The following is a 16,860-nucleotide window of genomic DNA, read 5'->3' on the forward strand; positions in this document are numbered from 1 at the left end:
ATTAGTTTTTATATAGTGTTCATCATCTGGCCCAAGCCTAAACCTCCTCACGGGCCGGATATTAAGTCATAAACAGCTCAGGAATAGTTCTGGTAATGAAAGTTGAATATCCCATCAAATGGGACAAAAAAAAGTCTACCTTGCCTGAACTTGGATGTGCCTCACTTGAGCAATGACTGCGTGTGCTGGGCTTCTGCTGGGCATGGAAGTCCCCGGTGCTGAGAGCTACCACGGGCAGTGGAAGACGAGCAAGCCCCACAGCCCTGCTTTGGCCCTTTACATGAGGTGGAGCACAAGGCCTCCCACCTGCCTCACACTTCACCCAGGGGAAAGCAGCCACAATGCACTTCATTTCCCAGCACTTCCCATGGGATGGCAGAAAGCTAGGAGGGCCTGGTGCACAGCAGAGGCTGCTCTGAACAGCTCAGTGGCCACGAGGACTGCTCTAATAGTCATAGGCCTCCTCCCCATGGCCCACCAAGAAGGCCACAAGGACAACCTGTGGCCTTGATCTCCCTCGTGCCCCACAGATCCGTGCCAGGCCAACACACAGTACTCCCACTGCACCACAGATCCCCCAGAGATGCACACAGTGTTGAAATATTGTCCTACAGGAGAGGGCTGTAGGACAATATTTCAACACTGTGTGCATCTCTGGTTATAAAGTGAGGAAGTCCAATTACATCTATGAGGTACAGATAAGTACAGAACAATAACACATTATGTTACTGGGGATATCTATTTTAAAGGTAGCCACTGCACCAACTTTCGAAGACTGATCTTTCCTGACAGAGAATTGCTTTTTGTTCTATAGATAGCTAGCAACAAGATACAAATTCAGACTAGCGACTGGAATAAAGATCTCATTTCAAATATCTGAGATGTTTGCTGTTGATAATGAGTGGATTACTCTCATTGGTCTTAATTCTCATCTCAGATAGCAAACTAAGATCTTTAAGAAATACTCAGGATTTCATATTCAATTGTTGGTAGGGCAGAGGTCAAGTAACCAACCTCTCAGGAACCTTCCTCTTAATACTCAGAAATTATTAAGAGGAAGTCAGACAAAAAAAAAAAAAAAAAAAAAAAGTATTTAGATCAATGCAATGACTTTCACAATATGCATTTTTAATCCTGAAAACAAGTAAATAAAAATATTCTTCAGAAACAGATAATATTAAGTCATCCCTGATGGAAGTCCAGTTCTGAACTAACTCACCCTATTTTTTCAGCATTTATAGGACCTAACACTACACTCTCATGAAGAAAGAAATTGAGAGAATAAATTCAGAATAAATGAGAAGGTTGGAAGTATGCTAATAATGTCAATTTAGGGGGATCTTTACAGCACCTCACTGTCAAAGCATCACCATTCATAAAAAGTTCTTTGAGAAACTACAAGCTGAGTACCCTAACACTGAAGCACACATAGTCATTAGTTGCTTAGGAAATTCTTGGCAAACATGTACCTAAGAACAAAGATACATCTGTGAACAAAAAGCTTAAGGAACACTTTTTGCAAAACCTTAAATACTGTTTCTATCCTAGAATATAGACATTTACAAGTAATTTTGCCAGTAACCAGTAGTAATTTTAGTACAATATTTGTTTCCAAGTACTTGAAAGCACCTACTCTTGTGTCATGGACTAGGAATAGTAACTGCCAACTTCACCCTCCCTACAGAAATTACTGCTTGCTTCCCTCCTCCCCCCAGTCTAGAAAAACAAGGCACAGATTTGATGGAAAGAGTAATTTTTCTAAATTCTTCCACTTTTGGCATATGGTTTAGTTTTGGTTTCCTCCAAGCTAGAACAATATGCTTTACAGGAGACAAGATGATGAATGCTTAATTTTGGGTTCTGTTAAAACAAACAACTTTCTCTAAAAGCACATGCTTTGTTTCAAAGTGACATTTGTTAAAATATCTCAGTGTCCATATTATATTACATAACTGCAGGTCGGCTCTGGTGACTGACACAGTGACATGGGGCAATGACAGAAGGCAGCTTTGCCTTAACCCTCACCCCTCTGCATCTCCCACATGCTCTGGACAAAGCACAGGTTTCTACTTCCTTTCATACTTTTTCTAAACTGCTTCGTGACAATCAAGGCAAACTACAAACTTAAGACATGTAAAGAACTTAAAGAGAGAGAGAGAGAGAGAGAGAGAGAGAGAGAGAGAGAAAACACACCAAGATCAACCTGGTAACCACTTAAAAATATACTAAAAAAGTATTTATTATAGAGCACACACAAAGAAAGTGTAATGCAGACATGTCTGCCAAATCCAGCATCATTCTCCAAAATCAAGATGTTCAGTGCAAGCCTTGCTTGAGTCTGTTGGTGAGGCTCTTACAAAATGCCAGTGCATTTTACGGGCAAAGTCAACTGAAAAAAAAAAAAAAAAAAAAAAAAAGAAAAAAGAAAAAAAAGCTTGTTATTTCTGTGATGAATGTGCCTATGTACTTCTGGGCTTCAGTAAATTTACATTTTAGCACAGCCATTCATCTTTAAATAAATATTGATTGAGGTCAAAGCTGTTTATGTTTTCAGGGTTGAAGTTAGATGGCTAAGCCCACATTTAGATTTCTGACAAAAGGAGTGTATCACCTCCCCGTCTTACAGGTGCACAGCACTCCTGAAGTGCTTTTGATGAGTGCATGAGCTAAGACATTGCCACAGCATTTCCAAACCAACCACACCGCAAACTCCAGAGGAGGCTAAAAGCAGAAAAGCTTATCAAGGACCAGTGTCTCCTTGGGAGACCACAAATAGACTCCCCTGAAAGACTGAACACATACTCCAGATCAGAAGACAACAAAGCAATCCCACACCATTGTGTCTGCTCTGTTTGGGAGCATACAGCCCCTACCTGGTCCTCTTTGAATCCAACCCTTCTTCTGGCAGCTAACACTAGCTTTATCTTCCTTCCCTATCCCTCTTAAAGAAGGTTAAATCCTCTCAGCAACTCCTTTGAAAACCAGCTGGGCTGACCCACCCTACTGCAGCGATTAACCTTTGCTAGGTCTCTGTGGGACCTGTGGACCCCAACATGACAGCAGGTTGATAGAAATATTACTAGCAGGACTGAATGGAGGTCAGAGAGTGGGAAAAGGAAACCAAAAATGATCTTTGTTGACAAAAACATTAGCATGGATTCAGTCACACTGGAATTAAATTTATGTAGCTCATGTCTCTGGTGGGGTCTTTTGCTAGCACAGTTGTAAACACTTAAAATCACCAAAATGCTTCTGTATGCACCACTAGTGGGTTCTTTGGGTACAGGGAAATGTTTCTACAATATCTACAACCAGGTTCCAATCCATGATTGGGGATTTGAATATAAATACAGGCATTTTATGCTGATAAGTCAGTACTAATAAAATTGCCTACCCTCGATTGCTGAATTTGATCAAGGGTGCTTCTGAGTTTGTGCCGCAGACATTTAAGAGGTTACTGTCTCCACTTAATTGCTCTCCTATTCTTATGGCAGCTGACAAATCCTTTCAGTCATCTCTGGACATAGGCAGGCATTTTAATTTACTCTGAGAAAAGTATGCAAAGCTGTGAAATACTTCTGAAGAGTCAGCACAGATTGACTTCTACAAGTCTTCTATAGTACTTCCAGTAAGAATCACCAGGCTTTCGGAACTCTCCAGGTATCTGTTTACCAAGGTATTTATATGAACCTGATCTCAGCAACCAAGCATGATGTGCATTCATATGTAACATGACATCTCCTCCAGAATGGTGGCAACAAGCACATATGTTCATACATTTACTAAAAATACTAAATAATTTGCCAAATGTTAACTATTTAAATTAATTTACTAAATTATGCAGAGAGAGGAATTTATTGTCTCCTGTACAAAGGCTGAGTGAGAAGGCTGTGAGAAGTCTTTGAGAGGGAGAGACTAAGTGAGAAGGCTTTGAGAAGGAACAGATAGATACAGGATCAACGGCAGGCAGCAGGACATCTGCAGCCTAAACTCCTACTCTTCCTACAGACCTCGCATTGTAGCAGTGATTGCAGTGCTGCCTGCTGCCCTGTTAGCCCATGCTCCCTTTCAGCCCACGCACCCTCTCAGCCCACACAAGTGGACTCTGAAGCCAGCTGCTGGCAAAGTCCCATGTATTCTTCCAAATCCTCTCCTTGTGCCCTGGAATGGAGGCGTTGCAGAGCCCCCTGAACACAGTTCTCTGTGACAACCTGCTGAGGAATTGGGACAGCAGCGCTTTGGTTTGAGTCAAATGAAAAAAGGGAAGACTTTCATTTCTACCAGACATATGTTCTCATTTCTATTCTCTCACTTATCAGGGATTATATGATCTATCTATGGAGGAGCAGGTAATTTGATAATTGCATGCTTTTCCAATATTGTGAATTGATGTTAAAAAAAAAAAAATGCTTCAGAGGCAAGCTGAATTTTACAAGCAAAGTTTTGCACACGCAATTATTTTCCTCCACTCATGACAGCCACTGCCAGCTCTCAAAAGCTGCCAAGAGAAAGCTTCTAGTGATGACAGTGCCTCAACATATTGGGATGCTTCAATCTTGTTTACTCAAGTAATGTAATTTCAGTTTATACCAAGAATCTATTCCTCCGATTAACTAGAAATTGCTAACAGGAAAAAAAAAAAAAAAAAAAAGTAAAAAAAAAAAAATTGAAACTTAATCCTTACTTGTTCTCCAAACAACCCTAATGAAGAACTCACAAACATCCTTAATATTTCTAAAGTGCTGCAACAAAGATGAGCCTGCAAAATTCTAATAATGTTTTAAATGTCCTAAAGATTGTGTTCAGTTTACTGTTCTCTGTGCACTGCAATGTCATAGTAGGCCCCTACTTCTACTCTGTGTGAAGGTAGGTGAAGGGGTAGTGTCAAATGCTGCATCACCTGATTACATTGGGATGTGATAAAGAAGGAATTTGGACTTTGTACCTTTCCGGTATAGAAAGCAAATTGTTAATGCTTCCTGTGCAGTAGGCTGTTTTCCCATAGAGTTCAGTAGATGACAAATTTAATAGGAAATGATTAAGTAAAAACAAAGAATGTCAATAACAGATTTATTCTTCTTCTTCAATGCTTTTGATAATTTGTTTTTGAAAAAAATAATGCAGTCTTTAAGGAATTTATACAGTTCTTCAGCCTCTGTCAATGCTGGTGCAGAATTTCCTGTTTTTGTGTTCTCAGAACTGCTAAACTGCTGAAGTTGCCAGTAAAGACCTGGGTGTGTTATGCAGAAGAGGTGGAGCCTGTAGCAAATCCAGATTCTTCACTGATACTCTCAGATGAGTATAAAAAAATTAGAACTATTCAATTTGTAACCTCACAAGTAGGGTCAGTTCCCAAAACCACAACTCATCCGTGCACTAACCATTTGTGTTTATCTCCTGCCACACTATCCTTTCTGTGTATGACACCATGGATTTTGTTGTATAAGTCATCCCCAAACCAGCTGTAAACATACAAAAGGATATGGATATAGTCATAAATCATGTTCTAAACGTGGGGCGCAGAGCTAGCAAGCGAGACACACACTCACACCCCCTTGGAAGCAGCTTTGTCCTTCCCATGGTTGGACCCTGGTCTCAGCATGAGCAGCCCTTCCCCAGTCATCTCCTAAAGAACAGCCTTGTGTTTACAAGGGGCAGGATACTACTCACGTTCCCAGCTGGAAACCTGCTCCAGCTTTACAACAGTTCTGGTTGAGATACAGGCCTGGCATGTTCAGGATTTGGCTTTATCTTTCAAAACTGCATTTAGCAACCTGCCTTATTACAAATATGATAACAAGGAATGTCAGAAATAATCCACAGAATTATCAGGAAGAGTAGTCAGGCATTGGAATGGGTTGCTCAATGAGGTGGTGGATTCACCATTCCTGGGGGTGTTTAAGGAAAGGTTGGACATGGTGCTTAGGGACGTGGTTTAGTGGGTGACATTGGTAGTAGGGTGATGGTTGGACCACATGATCTTGAAGGCCGTTTCCAACCTTAATAATTATATGATTCTACGAACATGTAGAAAGTACAGGTGTGAGGTAATCTCTGGGGTATATTTCTCTTTTGCTTTGTGTGACTGTTTGGTGCACACAATTCAACAAGAGGTTTTAGTAGACAAGCAACACCATGGGAACTTCAGAACACCATTTATGATATTTTCAGGCATATAAGAACAGCTAAGACAATCTGGAGACCACAAGAAGTAATGTACCTTGAAACTCAGTGCCCAAGAAAACTGTCCCGCCTGACAGTCTTGCACTCTGATGAACTCCTCAGGTGGCAAACAGGTGGAGTTGTGAGAGGAACAGGGTTTTGGGGTGCAGAGAGTGTCTGAGGGGCCCGAGGGGGCACCCTGGGGCTGCCTGCCTGGCTGCTTCTGGCCCACAGGGTCTCCTCAGACCCAACAGGACCTCCTCTGACCCATGGGGCCTCTTCGGGGCCTCCTCAGAGCAGCAGCCATGCAGATGCGCACAAGACAACCAGCTCACAGTGCAGACTGAAAAAATGGGCTGTAGGAAATGCTTACACCAAATAAGTAATAGCTGCTGAAGTGCAATTACCTATTTTGTGTGTGCTGGTAATTAGCTGCTGGTCACATGCACGATTAATGGGTGGACTGTTTAATAATGGAAATTACATTGTTCTATGCAGGCTGTGTATTGTATGAGTTGGTGCAGGGCAGTTTTGCCAGGAATTATCTATAAAAACCTTCTTGAAGTGTAATGAAGTTAAACATCTGGACAGATTCCAAGGAAGAACAACCGAGCTCAAATATACTTTCAAAGGAGATAATTTGCTTTCAGGTTGCAGAAACGCATGGCACCCAGGCTGGTGAGAAGGTGCTTGTCCCTCCGTGCTTGGACTGAGCATGGCCCACCCTGAGCTCATCCCTGAACCACAATCAGGAGCAGAGGCCTGGGGTAAACACCTGTCTATTGTAGAGAAGTGCTTACTACACAAAAAGTGTCAGTTTAAACCCATTCTTGGGTTATTTATATATTCCTGAGACGGCATTTGGTTCTTAAACTTTTTCAAATATGAGTACATGAAACACATCTTAAGATCCTACAAGAAATCTGATCTACTTCAGTTCCCCTCAAAAGATTCTACGTTTAAAAACAGACCTTGTTTGCTGACAACAAAGCCTAAATGCAATGTCTTGGTTTGGCTGCTCTTTTCCTTTGTCTTGGATTGCAGCCTTTTCCAAAGCTTTGATTTCCAAATGACTTGTTAAGCTTTACCGGGCCTGAACATAAAAGCTGTACTTTCATGTTTGTTATATAGCATGTGGAATGCGGAAGCTCAACTTAACTGTGGATGCATCTCCTAAGACCTTTCTTCCTCCTGGGGCTCCATGTGTTGCTGCTTTATGAGAAGGCTGACTCGCTTCTTCAAAGCTTGTGTTGTTCCTGTTATCAGAGAGGAATAAAAAAAACGGGGAGTTTCTCTGTGGGAGGCAGTGCCAACCCTAACCGTTATTTCATCTGCAATAATAGCTCTGTGGCACAGGGGCACCCACAGCCAAACTTACTGTTTTTCTTGTTTTTCTGCCAAGAGGATTTCCTGATTCCTGAAATTAGCCCTATTGCCAAGTGATATGGTCAAATCACATGGTCACCAGTCCTAATTGCCTCAGGAATACAGAACGGCAGTCAGTACAGATCTACTCCTAAAGCAAGAACCAATGAGTTATCTTCTACAAAAGGCCTGAGCTATCCAAAATATAATAATAACATCTATACTATCTATAATACACTAATAATAACATCTATAGGATCTATACAATTAGCTAGAACATTTTTTATTTGAAAATAGATTAAATACATTTCTAATACAGAGGCAATTACACTAGTATGAAGTTACGATATAGCACAATAGTTTATTCCTCTTTTCTGATGGCACTCACTATGCCAATGTCTGGCACTTTTATACAAGCATGTAACCATGGTGGTTGTCTCACTGTTTGTAGCTTTACATGTGCGGATCTAATTAAAACTGTATACTGTTGTAGTGTAGACAAAGTCTAAGACTGTTTCTTTTTGTGTTGCAATACTGGATACGACAATCCCAGTTCTTTCCTCATGCTACTATAAATGGGGATCTACAGAAGTCACAGGTCCTACACAGCTGTAGAAGTAGGTTGTTACAAATCAGGTTTGAAATCTGTAAGTGGTCAGTCTTGATTGATATAACTTTGTGTGGCATCAAAGACCCATTGTCCCAGGGAGGAGAACAGAAAATGCTATTATAACTAAAAGACCTTTTGTTTCTGCTTTCTACACGTAGAAACAGTGCCAAGTTTTAGTGTAATGCCTCAAGTCCACGTTTGCAAGGCAAGTGCAAAAATGATATCTTTCTACAGTGAATATTATCAAGAAAAATAGCTCTTTTACCTCTGTCTATGACTACTTAGAAATGTAGTTCTGCAGATTTTACAGAATTCTCACTCAATTGTCAGTTGTAATCTTTCCTCAAACAAAGAAAGACAGATATTCACTCCACAGGCAGGGCTTTCATATGTTGATTTATGCCTTAATGTCATATCAATCATCAGAAAACAGGGATGCAAATAATAAACTTTGTTTTAAGATTAAAGCAGCAAATGATTTTGTGAAAGGATTAGTATGTTTATTTAACCATAATGAGATCAAAATATACAATATATATCTTTCAGATGCTAGTGTGACTTAAAATGTCAGGCTTACAGTTCTTTGTCTGAGTAAAGGGCTGAATAAACCACAGAAATCTTATTTTTCTGTAAAATTTATTAACTACAGTTATTACAGGAGCCTTGTGAAGCAGGGAGGTGCCTGGACAGCCTTGATTTTGATTTTATTAGGATTAATTACAAGTATAGATATAAACAAATATCTGATGAAACAACTAACTTTTTTTTCCCTATCTGAAAAACATTAATAATAGGATTGTAGGTACAGCCTTTGAGTTAGGACTATGGTGGGGACGCGGGTGCCCCCTTGTGTTCCTATTAGAACCTTAAATAATTTTTAATTTGTTATCCCACCTCATCAAGACAGGAGAGAAGTTGTCTCAATCACATAAAGCTTTTGCATTTTAGCTTTTTAACTTACATTAATAACCAATATGAAGCTAAACTTTATAACCACTGATTCTATCATACTGCAGACTTTTTGCTAATTTTAGCACTATTTAATACCACAGAAGGTGACTTGTTTTTACATTTAAGTATAACATTTATCAAAAAAGATTTTTTTCCTGGCTGCTTTGAAACTCTCTGAAACTGAGGATTTGTTGCTCATGCCTTGCTGCACAAACTGCATTCCTTTGTCACATGCATTTTTTCTGCTATTTATTTAATTCACTGCCCATTTCTTACCTTACTACCCTCTATAGACTGAAAATCATCCACATGACCTTTCTTTAAATATAATACTACACATTGCTTCTTGATGATCTTTACAGCTGCTTTCTAACATCTAATGAACAAACCCTGTAAATGATATACCTTAAATGATACACCAATGTTTATTGTAGCCTCAGGCATCTGATGACAACCATGTAAAGGAAAATAATGAGTCATCTCTATTGCAAGTGAGCGTAGAGAGAGCTGCTGATCCTTCAGCAGCCAATTGTATTCATTACTTGGATTTCCCAGCAGGTAGGATAGACACTGGATCTGTTTGCACTTCGGCATCAGACATCCTTTTGGAACCCTGTGGAATAAGATATAGAAATTTATAAAAAAATTTGAATATTTCTAAATGGTTAAGTGGGGAATTATGTGTTAGAGCTTTGCTAGTAGATGTTTTCCTCTCATTTCAGTTCTCTGTTCTTCTTAATTTTCTCTTTACTTAATATGTAAGTACACGAACACCATCTATATCACAACAATGTCAGAATGCTACTGCCTGCAATTTTGCCTAAATGCATCAGTTCCTTCAATATAATTTTTATATGATTTCCCCAATCATCATGAAAAGTGATTGTGCTTAAGAAAGTGGACTAGCTAACATAACAGAGACTTGTTCCTGCTTGCAGTATTGTAGTTTTGGCATAATTCTCACCAAAATATCTCTGGTCTAAACGCTTCACTGAAACCACACCAAGAGTCCATCAAGCATGATTAATAGTGTATTATAGCCAGCCTCGGTCTGCTCTAAGTTACAGGAACATTAAATACTTTTATGCATGACAGGTATTTGACAATGTTAGAGTGATAAAGCTTTTCTACACTACAAATATAATTCTGGTTTTGGAAAAAGTTCAAGACACTAATCCGGTTTAGATGAAGAAAATACATAGATCTAGCTCTACTAACAAAATCTTCGACCAGTAATTAATAGAAACTTGGTTTTAGTTTACAATGCCTTGGCCCAATTTTACTGGCATTGAACATTGCAGCAGAATGGATCCACAAACACTAAGAGGTCACTGTTAACAGCGTGTATGGATGCCAATCCTGTTTGCAGCCAGATGCCTAAATCATTACATACTGAACAGAAAAATACAGTGACAATGCTAAAAGTGGCTATGTGCTTTTCCTATAACATGAACTTTGCAGAATCAAATATGAATTGTCCTTTCACACAGTACACTTCACACTGGGAACCTGACTCACCACTTCAGGTCACCATGGGACTATTCTGTGTCAGATTAGGAAAGGGAAACATCTCAACTTCCTTGTCCCTTTCAGGGAGGTAAGATCAGTGTTTTTGTATATCGATTAGACTTCGCCTCACTGACATGCTTTCAACTTTTCACCTTTGAAAATCTAAGTATAAAAAGAGCAGACAACAATCACAATGGACTGAAAACAGCCCCTGCCTTAAATTAATTGTAATACTGTGCTGGGGTTGGCCAAGAAAAAAAAAAAAAAAAAGTAAAAGGGAAAAAAAAAAAAAAAAAAAAAACACCATGTCAGGTCAGGGGGTTTGCCTTGTTAAAAACATGGACAAAAATATTTTTTTTTTTTTTTTTTTTTTTTTTTGCCACTTACATGTAGCAGCAAATATAAGGCATTAAAAATACAAACAGTTCTAATGTCTATCAAAAAAAAAAAAAAATTAGCTAGTCATTCCAGCTTTGTCCAGCAACCCTAAAAACTTGCCCAACACTTGGATTTCCCCCATTACATGATTAGATTGGAGTCTCTCAACCATGGCTGTAAGTGAACACATTTCTAGGCTGCCTAGGAAATAAGATGATAACATTTGCCAGCCTTCCTATAAATGATGCAGACTGGGTGGAGACTAGGGGAAGGGGAAGCTCATTTCACATAATCCCCATTTTGACTCATTTAGTACATATGCAGAAGTGTCTTGTTATTTGCCTATACTACAGTCTCCCTGCTGCACCCATTTTCATGGTGGTTGCTGATTAAAGCAGGAAGCTTAAAGAGAGACCAGCTGATGATTCCTGTTAAACTGGAATTTCCAAGCCTGATGTGAAATAAAGAACTTTGTTCCTGCCCTTTTAACGGACAAATTCCAGCTCTGCCCTCAGATTCAGAAGCGCGGGTACCACTGGCTTACATCTTGCTCTTGATTACTCTGCATAATCTCTTTCAGCACAGTGAAAGTTGCCTGCATTTGTGACAGTTAGGCTGGAGCATATTTTGGGCAGAACACTTTAAAGTACGCCTTCAGGAATGTCCTGGTATTGGAATATTCTTTTTTTTTTTTTTCTCCCCCCCAGCTTGTGCTCAGAAATTTATGTCAGTATACCAGATACACAGATCAGAATAGGTCAGAATAGTTTCCACATGCTAAGCACTTCCAGCTTCTGACAACTTCAGTATGAGTTATTCCAGCTCAGAAAACAATATCATTAATCTTCTGTGTCCCGTCCCCCTCCCCCCCTTTTTAGATTTCTAATCTAATCTTTCTAATTTTTACTAAATACTTTTGCATTTCATATAGCTTAGAAATTCATTTATTTTCACATAGGAACAGCCACTGAACCTTACCAACCTTGCCAAAACCACACAACCAGGCTATAATACAGTTTGCTTGCATAAGTGGCTCCGTTTGTATCAAAAGTCTCAGTATTTTTTAGCCCAACTGGGAGCAGAGGCTTGAACTGAAGCGTTCTCATCAGCTGCATTCCTGCACTATGACATCCTCTTACTCTGTGCCCTTTCCCAGACAAATCAACAGATTGAGGAGAAAGTGTTGTTAAAATAGCTGCTATTGAAACAGCTCATCAGAATTTAGGAGGAGCTCAGTGGGCATGGGTTATGTAAGCAAGTAAGACTTTATAAGATCTCATTAAACATCTTCTGCTTCCATTTTATCAGTATAAAGCTTAATATATATATATTTCTTTTTTTTTTCTTCTTCTTCTTTTTTTTTTTTTTTTTTTCTTCTCTGAGTTGTTACCAGAGTTGTTATCTTGAAAGGAAATTTCTGGCATTGGTTTGTGTCTGATCTAATACTTTTAGATTAATGATTACACCTTCCTGGGTCTTAGCTTGATTACTTAGGAGATGTGTAGATTATTTTTTTCAAAGCATTACAGAACTATGTTTCTTAGGTGTGGGTAATCTTTGTGATACTGCAAAAGAGGTAGTCACTTCCTGGGATATATTTTCCATAAATAATGCCTCTTTTTTTCCCTTCCTCATCTACAATTGCAACAGAAGACAAGGGGCTATACAGCCAAGCTGTCCAGTATACTACTTGAGCAAGAAAGATATCTCACAGAATATCTCTACTTCCTCTACCTTTATTCTGCAGTTCTTTTTCCCAGAATGGTCTTTTAACCCCTGCATCACCTTCTCTCTTGATCAAAAAGCTTTCCCACCACTCTGAATCACAGATACCTTTCCTGCATCTCTGACTCTTTCATGAACTTGCACTTAAAAGCATTTTTCCTCACTAGGTTATAGTTCTTACTATCTCTGGATCCTTTTTGGAATAATTCTAAATTAATATCTACTTTTAAACTCTACAAAAAAAATTTGGGCACAGTTCATATGAATGACACCATACAAAGTGCAGTTGTCGACAGCAAAACCCTTCCACATACATTCAATGAAAATCATGATAAAGGAGAGCTGTCATTGCTTAATTACAATAAATTACTGGACTAGAAAAAAATAAAATACAATCTCAGTTTTCTCCAGAAATCATAGAGGTAGTTAACCTTTGGCCAATTTCTAGATAACCTATAACAGGAAAAAAAAAAAAAAAAGTTACCATCATGTACATGGTTTAAGCAAAGATTCCTGATTTTACTGCTGGGAGCAGGGGGAGATGTTGCAGATCTCCACATCAGGATATTACACCTACACGCCATGCCTGGGAGGTGTGGATCAGGTGTTACACATATGTACTGATGTTGTGTGCAATGGAAATTTCATACAGAAATTTGGAGACAGAAGGAGGTGAGGAAAGAAAAGTGCTCATGCATGTGAACGTGCATGTGCTTGGTAACTTGAGTTAACTAGTATAATACACAGATACATATAAAAAAATGTCCTGTCTTTCTCATGTTGTGCTAAGCAAAAAAAAAATAATAAATAAAATAAATAAATTATCTTTTTGACTTCACTGGGACCCAACATGAAAGAAGCCAATGGAAGCTGGTGGTTACTCCAGGACTTTCTTGCTCCACCAAAACACACAGGAACATTCCAGTGGTTCATGATGGACCAGGATTTTACCCCAGCACAACGGGGTGAATTTCAGAAAGCAGAAATGGCTGAACTGTTGCTGATCAATGTTTCAAAAAGTTATTTTTCTTTTGTTCTTAATTCCCCTGATAATGCATAATTATTTTGGTAATGCAAATAGCCCTCGGTACGATATATAGTAATTCTGTGAAATGCGTGCAAATTAAATACTTCTTATGATGTGGAAAAACATCTGCCTCAGAATGAGTCATATCGGTCTGCATGGCAGCCTGATTTTATAACCCCATGTCCTAATAGGGCTAATTTTCAAATGCATGTTACCCTTTCACTCTGTATTGCTTGACATTTCTTCTTTCAGACCTGGAGGGATGACTGGCTGTCTTCTTCATTCATGACAGCCTTAGAAACAGAGTAGGGAAGGAGGAAAAAAAGGCTATACATCTCTCAAGAGGAAACAGATTCACTAGGAATCATTGCAGGTAATGTAGTCAAATCAGTTTTTTTTTTTTTTTTTTTTTTCCCCCCCCCCCCACCACTTGAATTTTGTGATGAAGCACAGGTTACAGACAAGGTTCCCAAAAGATGCTAAAAAAACAACTCTGAATTCATTGCTGCTGTGGCAACAGGAGGAAAGAGAAGCAAAATGCTCCCTCCAATTGATTTATAAAAAGTAATGGAAATCTGTCCTCTTGCAGAGAAGCTCAAGAGGTAGTCCCAGAAAAATCCATCTATTTAGTGCTGTGAGGAAGCACTTGTTGCATCAGTAATAAAAAGTCTTACAGAAACTCAGATTTTTAGTGCCCTGAATTTTTTCATATCTCTACTTCAGGTTTCAGTGAAGTGGGGGAGCATATCAAGTTTAGGGTACAATTTGACAAAATAACATAAAATAAAAGTACCATGTGTTTTTGTTTCTTTATCTAGTCCATAATTAATTACTAATGCTAGGAGCTTATCTTGTGACATCTGTGCTAGCTCCCATTCCACCAAGAGGTCTACCTTGATTTTCTCCTGGAATTCGGTCTACCACTCCTTGCAGGGATGTCCCAGGTGCTCCGGAGCAGCAGCTGAGCCATCATCACGGGAGGCAGGTTACTGCAGCAAACTGACATCATCCTCACTTTTCCTTTACATACACACCATAATTTGTAGATGGTTCAGCACCTGCTACTGGAGCAGCTGAATCATCCCCATAGCCAAAGCATGAACCTATATAAAGGGTGTGGGAGCAATTATGGCTGTCCCATAGTAAATTGTACCTGCCTGTGAATCAGTGCCCTGAGGTCCAAGTTTTCTCACCTTTGCCAAAATTTGCTGTTTACCCTTAGACCTGCAAGCTGCTTATGAAATTCCAGTCCTGACACTAGAGCACTGTGCACCGAAGCACAAAACTCGCAGGGTTAACAGCTTGCAGGTCGGGTGCTTAAATCAGCTGAGAAATAACTTAAAAAGATAGGATTAACTTAACGTACAAGGCCCTTAAAAAACCCTCCAAGTGACTGCCTCTTCTCTGTCCTCTTGTAGGAGGAGGGTTCCTTTGAAGCGTCTCCTCCGTTCTGGATGGAGTCGGTCTCGGCTGTTTGCTGCTCCCTGGAGTCTGGCTGCTCTCTGGCTTCCTGTTTGCTGCCTTTCTGCTTGCTCAGCTCCACTGTCGACTTCTTGTCTTTTGAACTCTCTTTGCTCTTTTGGCCCACAGGTTCACTTTCAGCTGTGGCAACTGGCCTCTCTGTGGAGTTTGATGTCTAAAGCGGTTTCAAACAATGGTTATTTTTAGAGGGAAATGTAAACATTTTGGAAGGCAATCTATAAATATATTTAGAAATGAAAGGCCACCTGGCAGGGAGAAATCCTGCTGTCCAACAGGTTTTCGTCTCCAGATTTCAGGACTGACTCCTGCAGCCTTGATTCAGGGAAGTACTCCCAGGGAGCTGACAGAGTTACTTACATGAGCAAGGACTGCAAGATCAAGCCATCTCTGCACAGACTTATTTACACATGTTTATGCTCAAGCTGCTTTAGGAGCCAGGGAACATGCATGCAGAGATGCACAGAGTCACAGGCATGCACTCCCACTGTTACTCCCCCAGATTTTGCATTCCAGGCTGTGCAAGCACCCAAAAAGTACTAGGCAAAGGTCTGGAGAAGGAAGTAAGTAAAAGACATATTAAGCAAAAGATTAAAAACGTCTCTACAAAACAGCAACGCTCCACCGAGAATTAAAAACATAGGGCTTGGCTATGGAATAGCACATAGAAAATCCCATGTATAAGTGCAAAAGAAGAGATAGTAAATATTCTAAAGACAAACACAATGACAGCGTACCTATTTATAGTAAAGGCAGAGATTCTGAAACTTAGTGAAGTATGGGATATGTTTGAAGTTCAAAGGAAAAAAACATAGACCTGGCAAGCAACTGATAAGACAATGAAACTGTCACTATTTCCATAGTAGCTAACGACTAGATATGTTTTTTCCTTATGCCAAAAAACACATTACCTTATTTATTTTCTAAAATAATATTTAAAATACTGTGATAAATGAACATACAAATTTAACATGTTGGAAAGCTGGAAATCTTACATCTGCACTTACGGCACAGCTAACAGCTTAATGATATGTAATTTTTCCAACTTTGTGGATTTTGCTGTTACTCTTGAAGTGTTTAGTGTTCTTCTAAAAGCCTGGACTTAAACACTTACGTGAAGGTTAGCTTTCATTCAGAACAAATATATATTTAGACATAATTTCAGACAAAAACCTGAAAACAGAAACTCTAGACAAATAGAATGCAAATACACCTCTGAGGTCTATTTAAAAACAAACAGAAACAACAACAACACAACCCTCAAGACACTCTAATTTTCTGGGGAACAAGAATGAGAATGGTTAGCAATATTGCTACTAGCTTTTTTTCACTTTATTCATCTTTCTTCCCCACCTAATCTTAAAAGAAAACCACCAAACACATGAAAGTTATAGAACTTGTAAACTTGTTAGTATTGCAAACATTTAATACATTCAGTATTGAGCAGCTATCTTAAGTCCTAAACAAAATATGGCCTTGTATTTAACTATTTCCTTTTCCAGAGAACAGACATGGGTGTGTGTTTGCTTACATCTGGATTTGCCTACTTAAAGGACAATCAGAAAGCTAGTCTTTACACTAGTTCTGCAGGCAACTCATGAAGATAGCACATGAAACCTGGAGATGCAGCCCTGTACACCATGGGCAGACACCA

General features: G+C 39.3%; 1 protein-coding gene across 5 annotated transcripts in view; it reads right to left on the bottom strand.

The window, feature by feature from the left end:
* Positions 1 to 8,615: 8,615 nt before the first annotated feature.
* BCAS1 (brain enriched myelin associated protein 1) overlaps positions 8,616 to 16,860 on the bottom strand; it is a 44,177-nt gene continuing 35,932 nt past the window's right edge. For 3 of the 5 annotated variants that reach the window (XM_035344333.1, XM_035344335.1, XM_035344334.1), the window contains 2 exons: positions 15,094 to 15,363; positions 8,616 to 9,701 (listed from right to left, as the gene is read on the bottom strand). In XM_035344333.1, coding sequence (XP_035200224.1) covers positions 9,627 to 9,701; positions 15,094 to 15,363 — 345 coding nt within the window. In that variant the 3' untranslated portion in view covers positions 8,616 to 9,626. The remainder of the gene's footprint in view (positions 9,702 to 15,093; positions 15,364 to 16,860) is intronic. The other 2 variants (XM_035344337.1, XM_035344336.1) reach the window with 1 other exon arrangement.

Source organism: Oxyura jamaicensis, chromosome 20 (assembly GCF_011077185.1).
Source record: "Oxyura jamaicensis isolate SHBP4307 breed ruddy duck chromosome 20, BPBGC_Ojam_1.0, whole genome shotgun sequence".
In the NCBI taxonomy this organism is placed as follows: Eukaryota; Metazoa; Chordata; class Aves; order Anseriformes; family Anatidae; genus Oxyura; species Oxyura jamaicensis.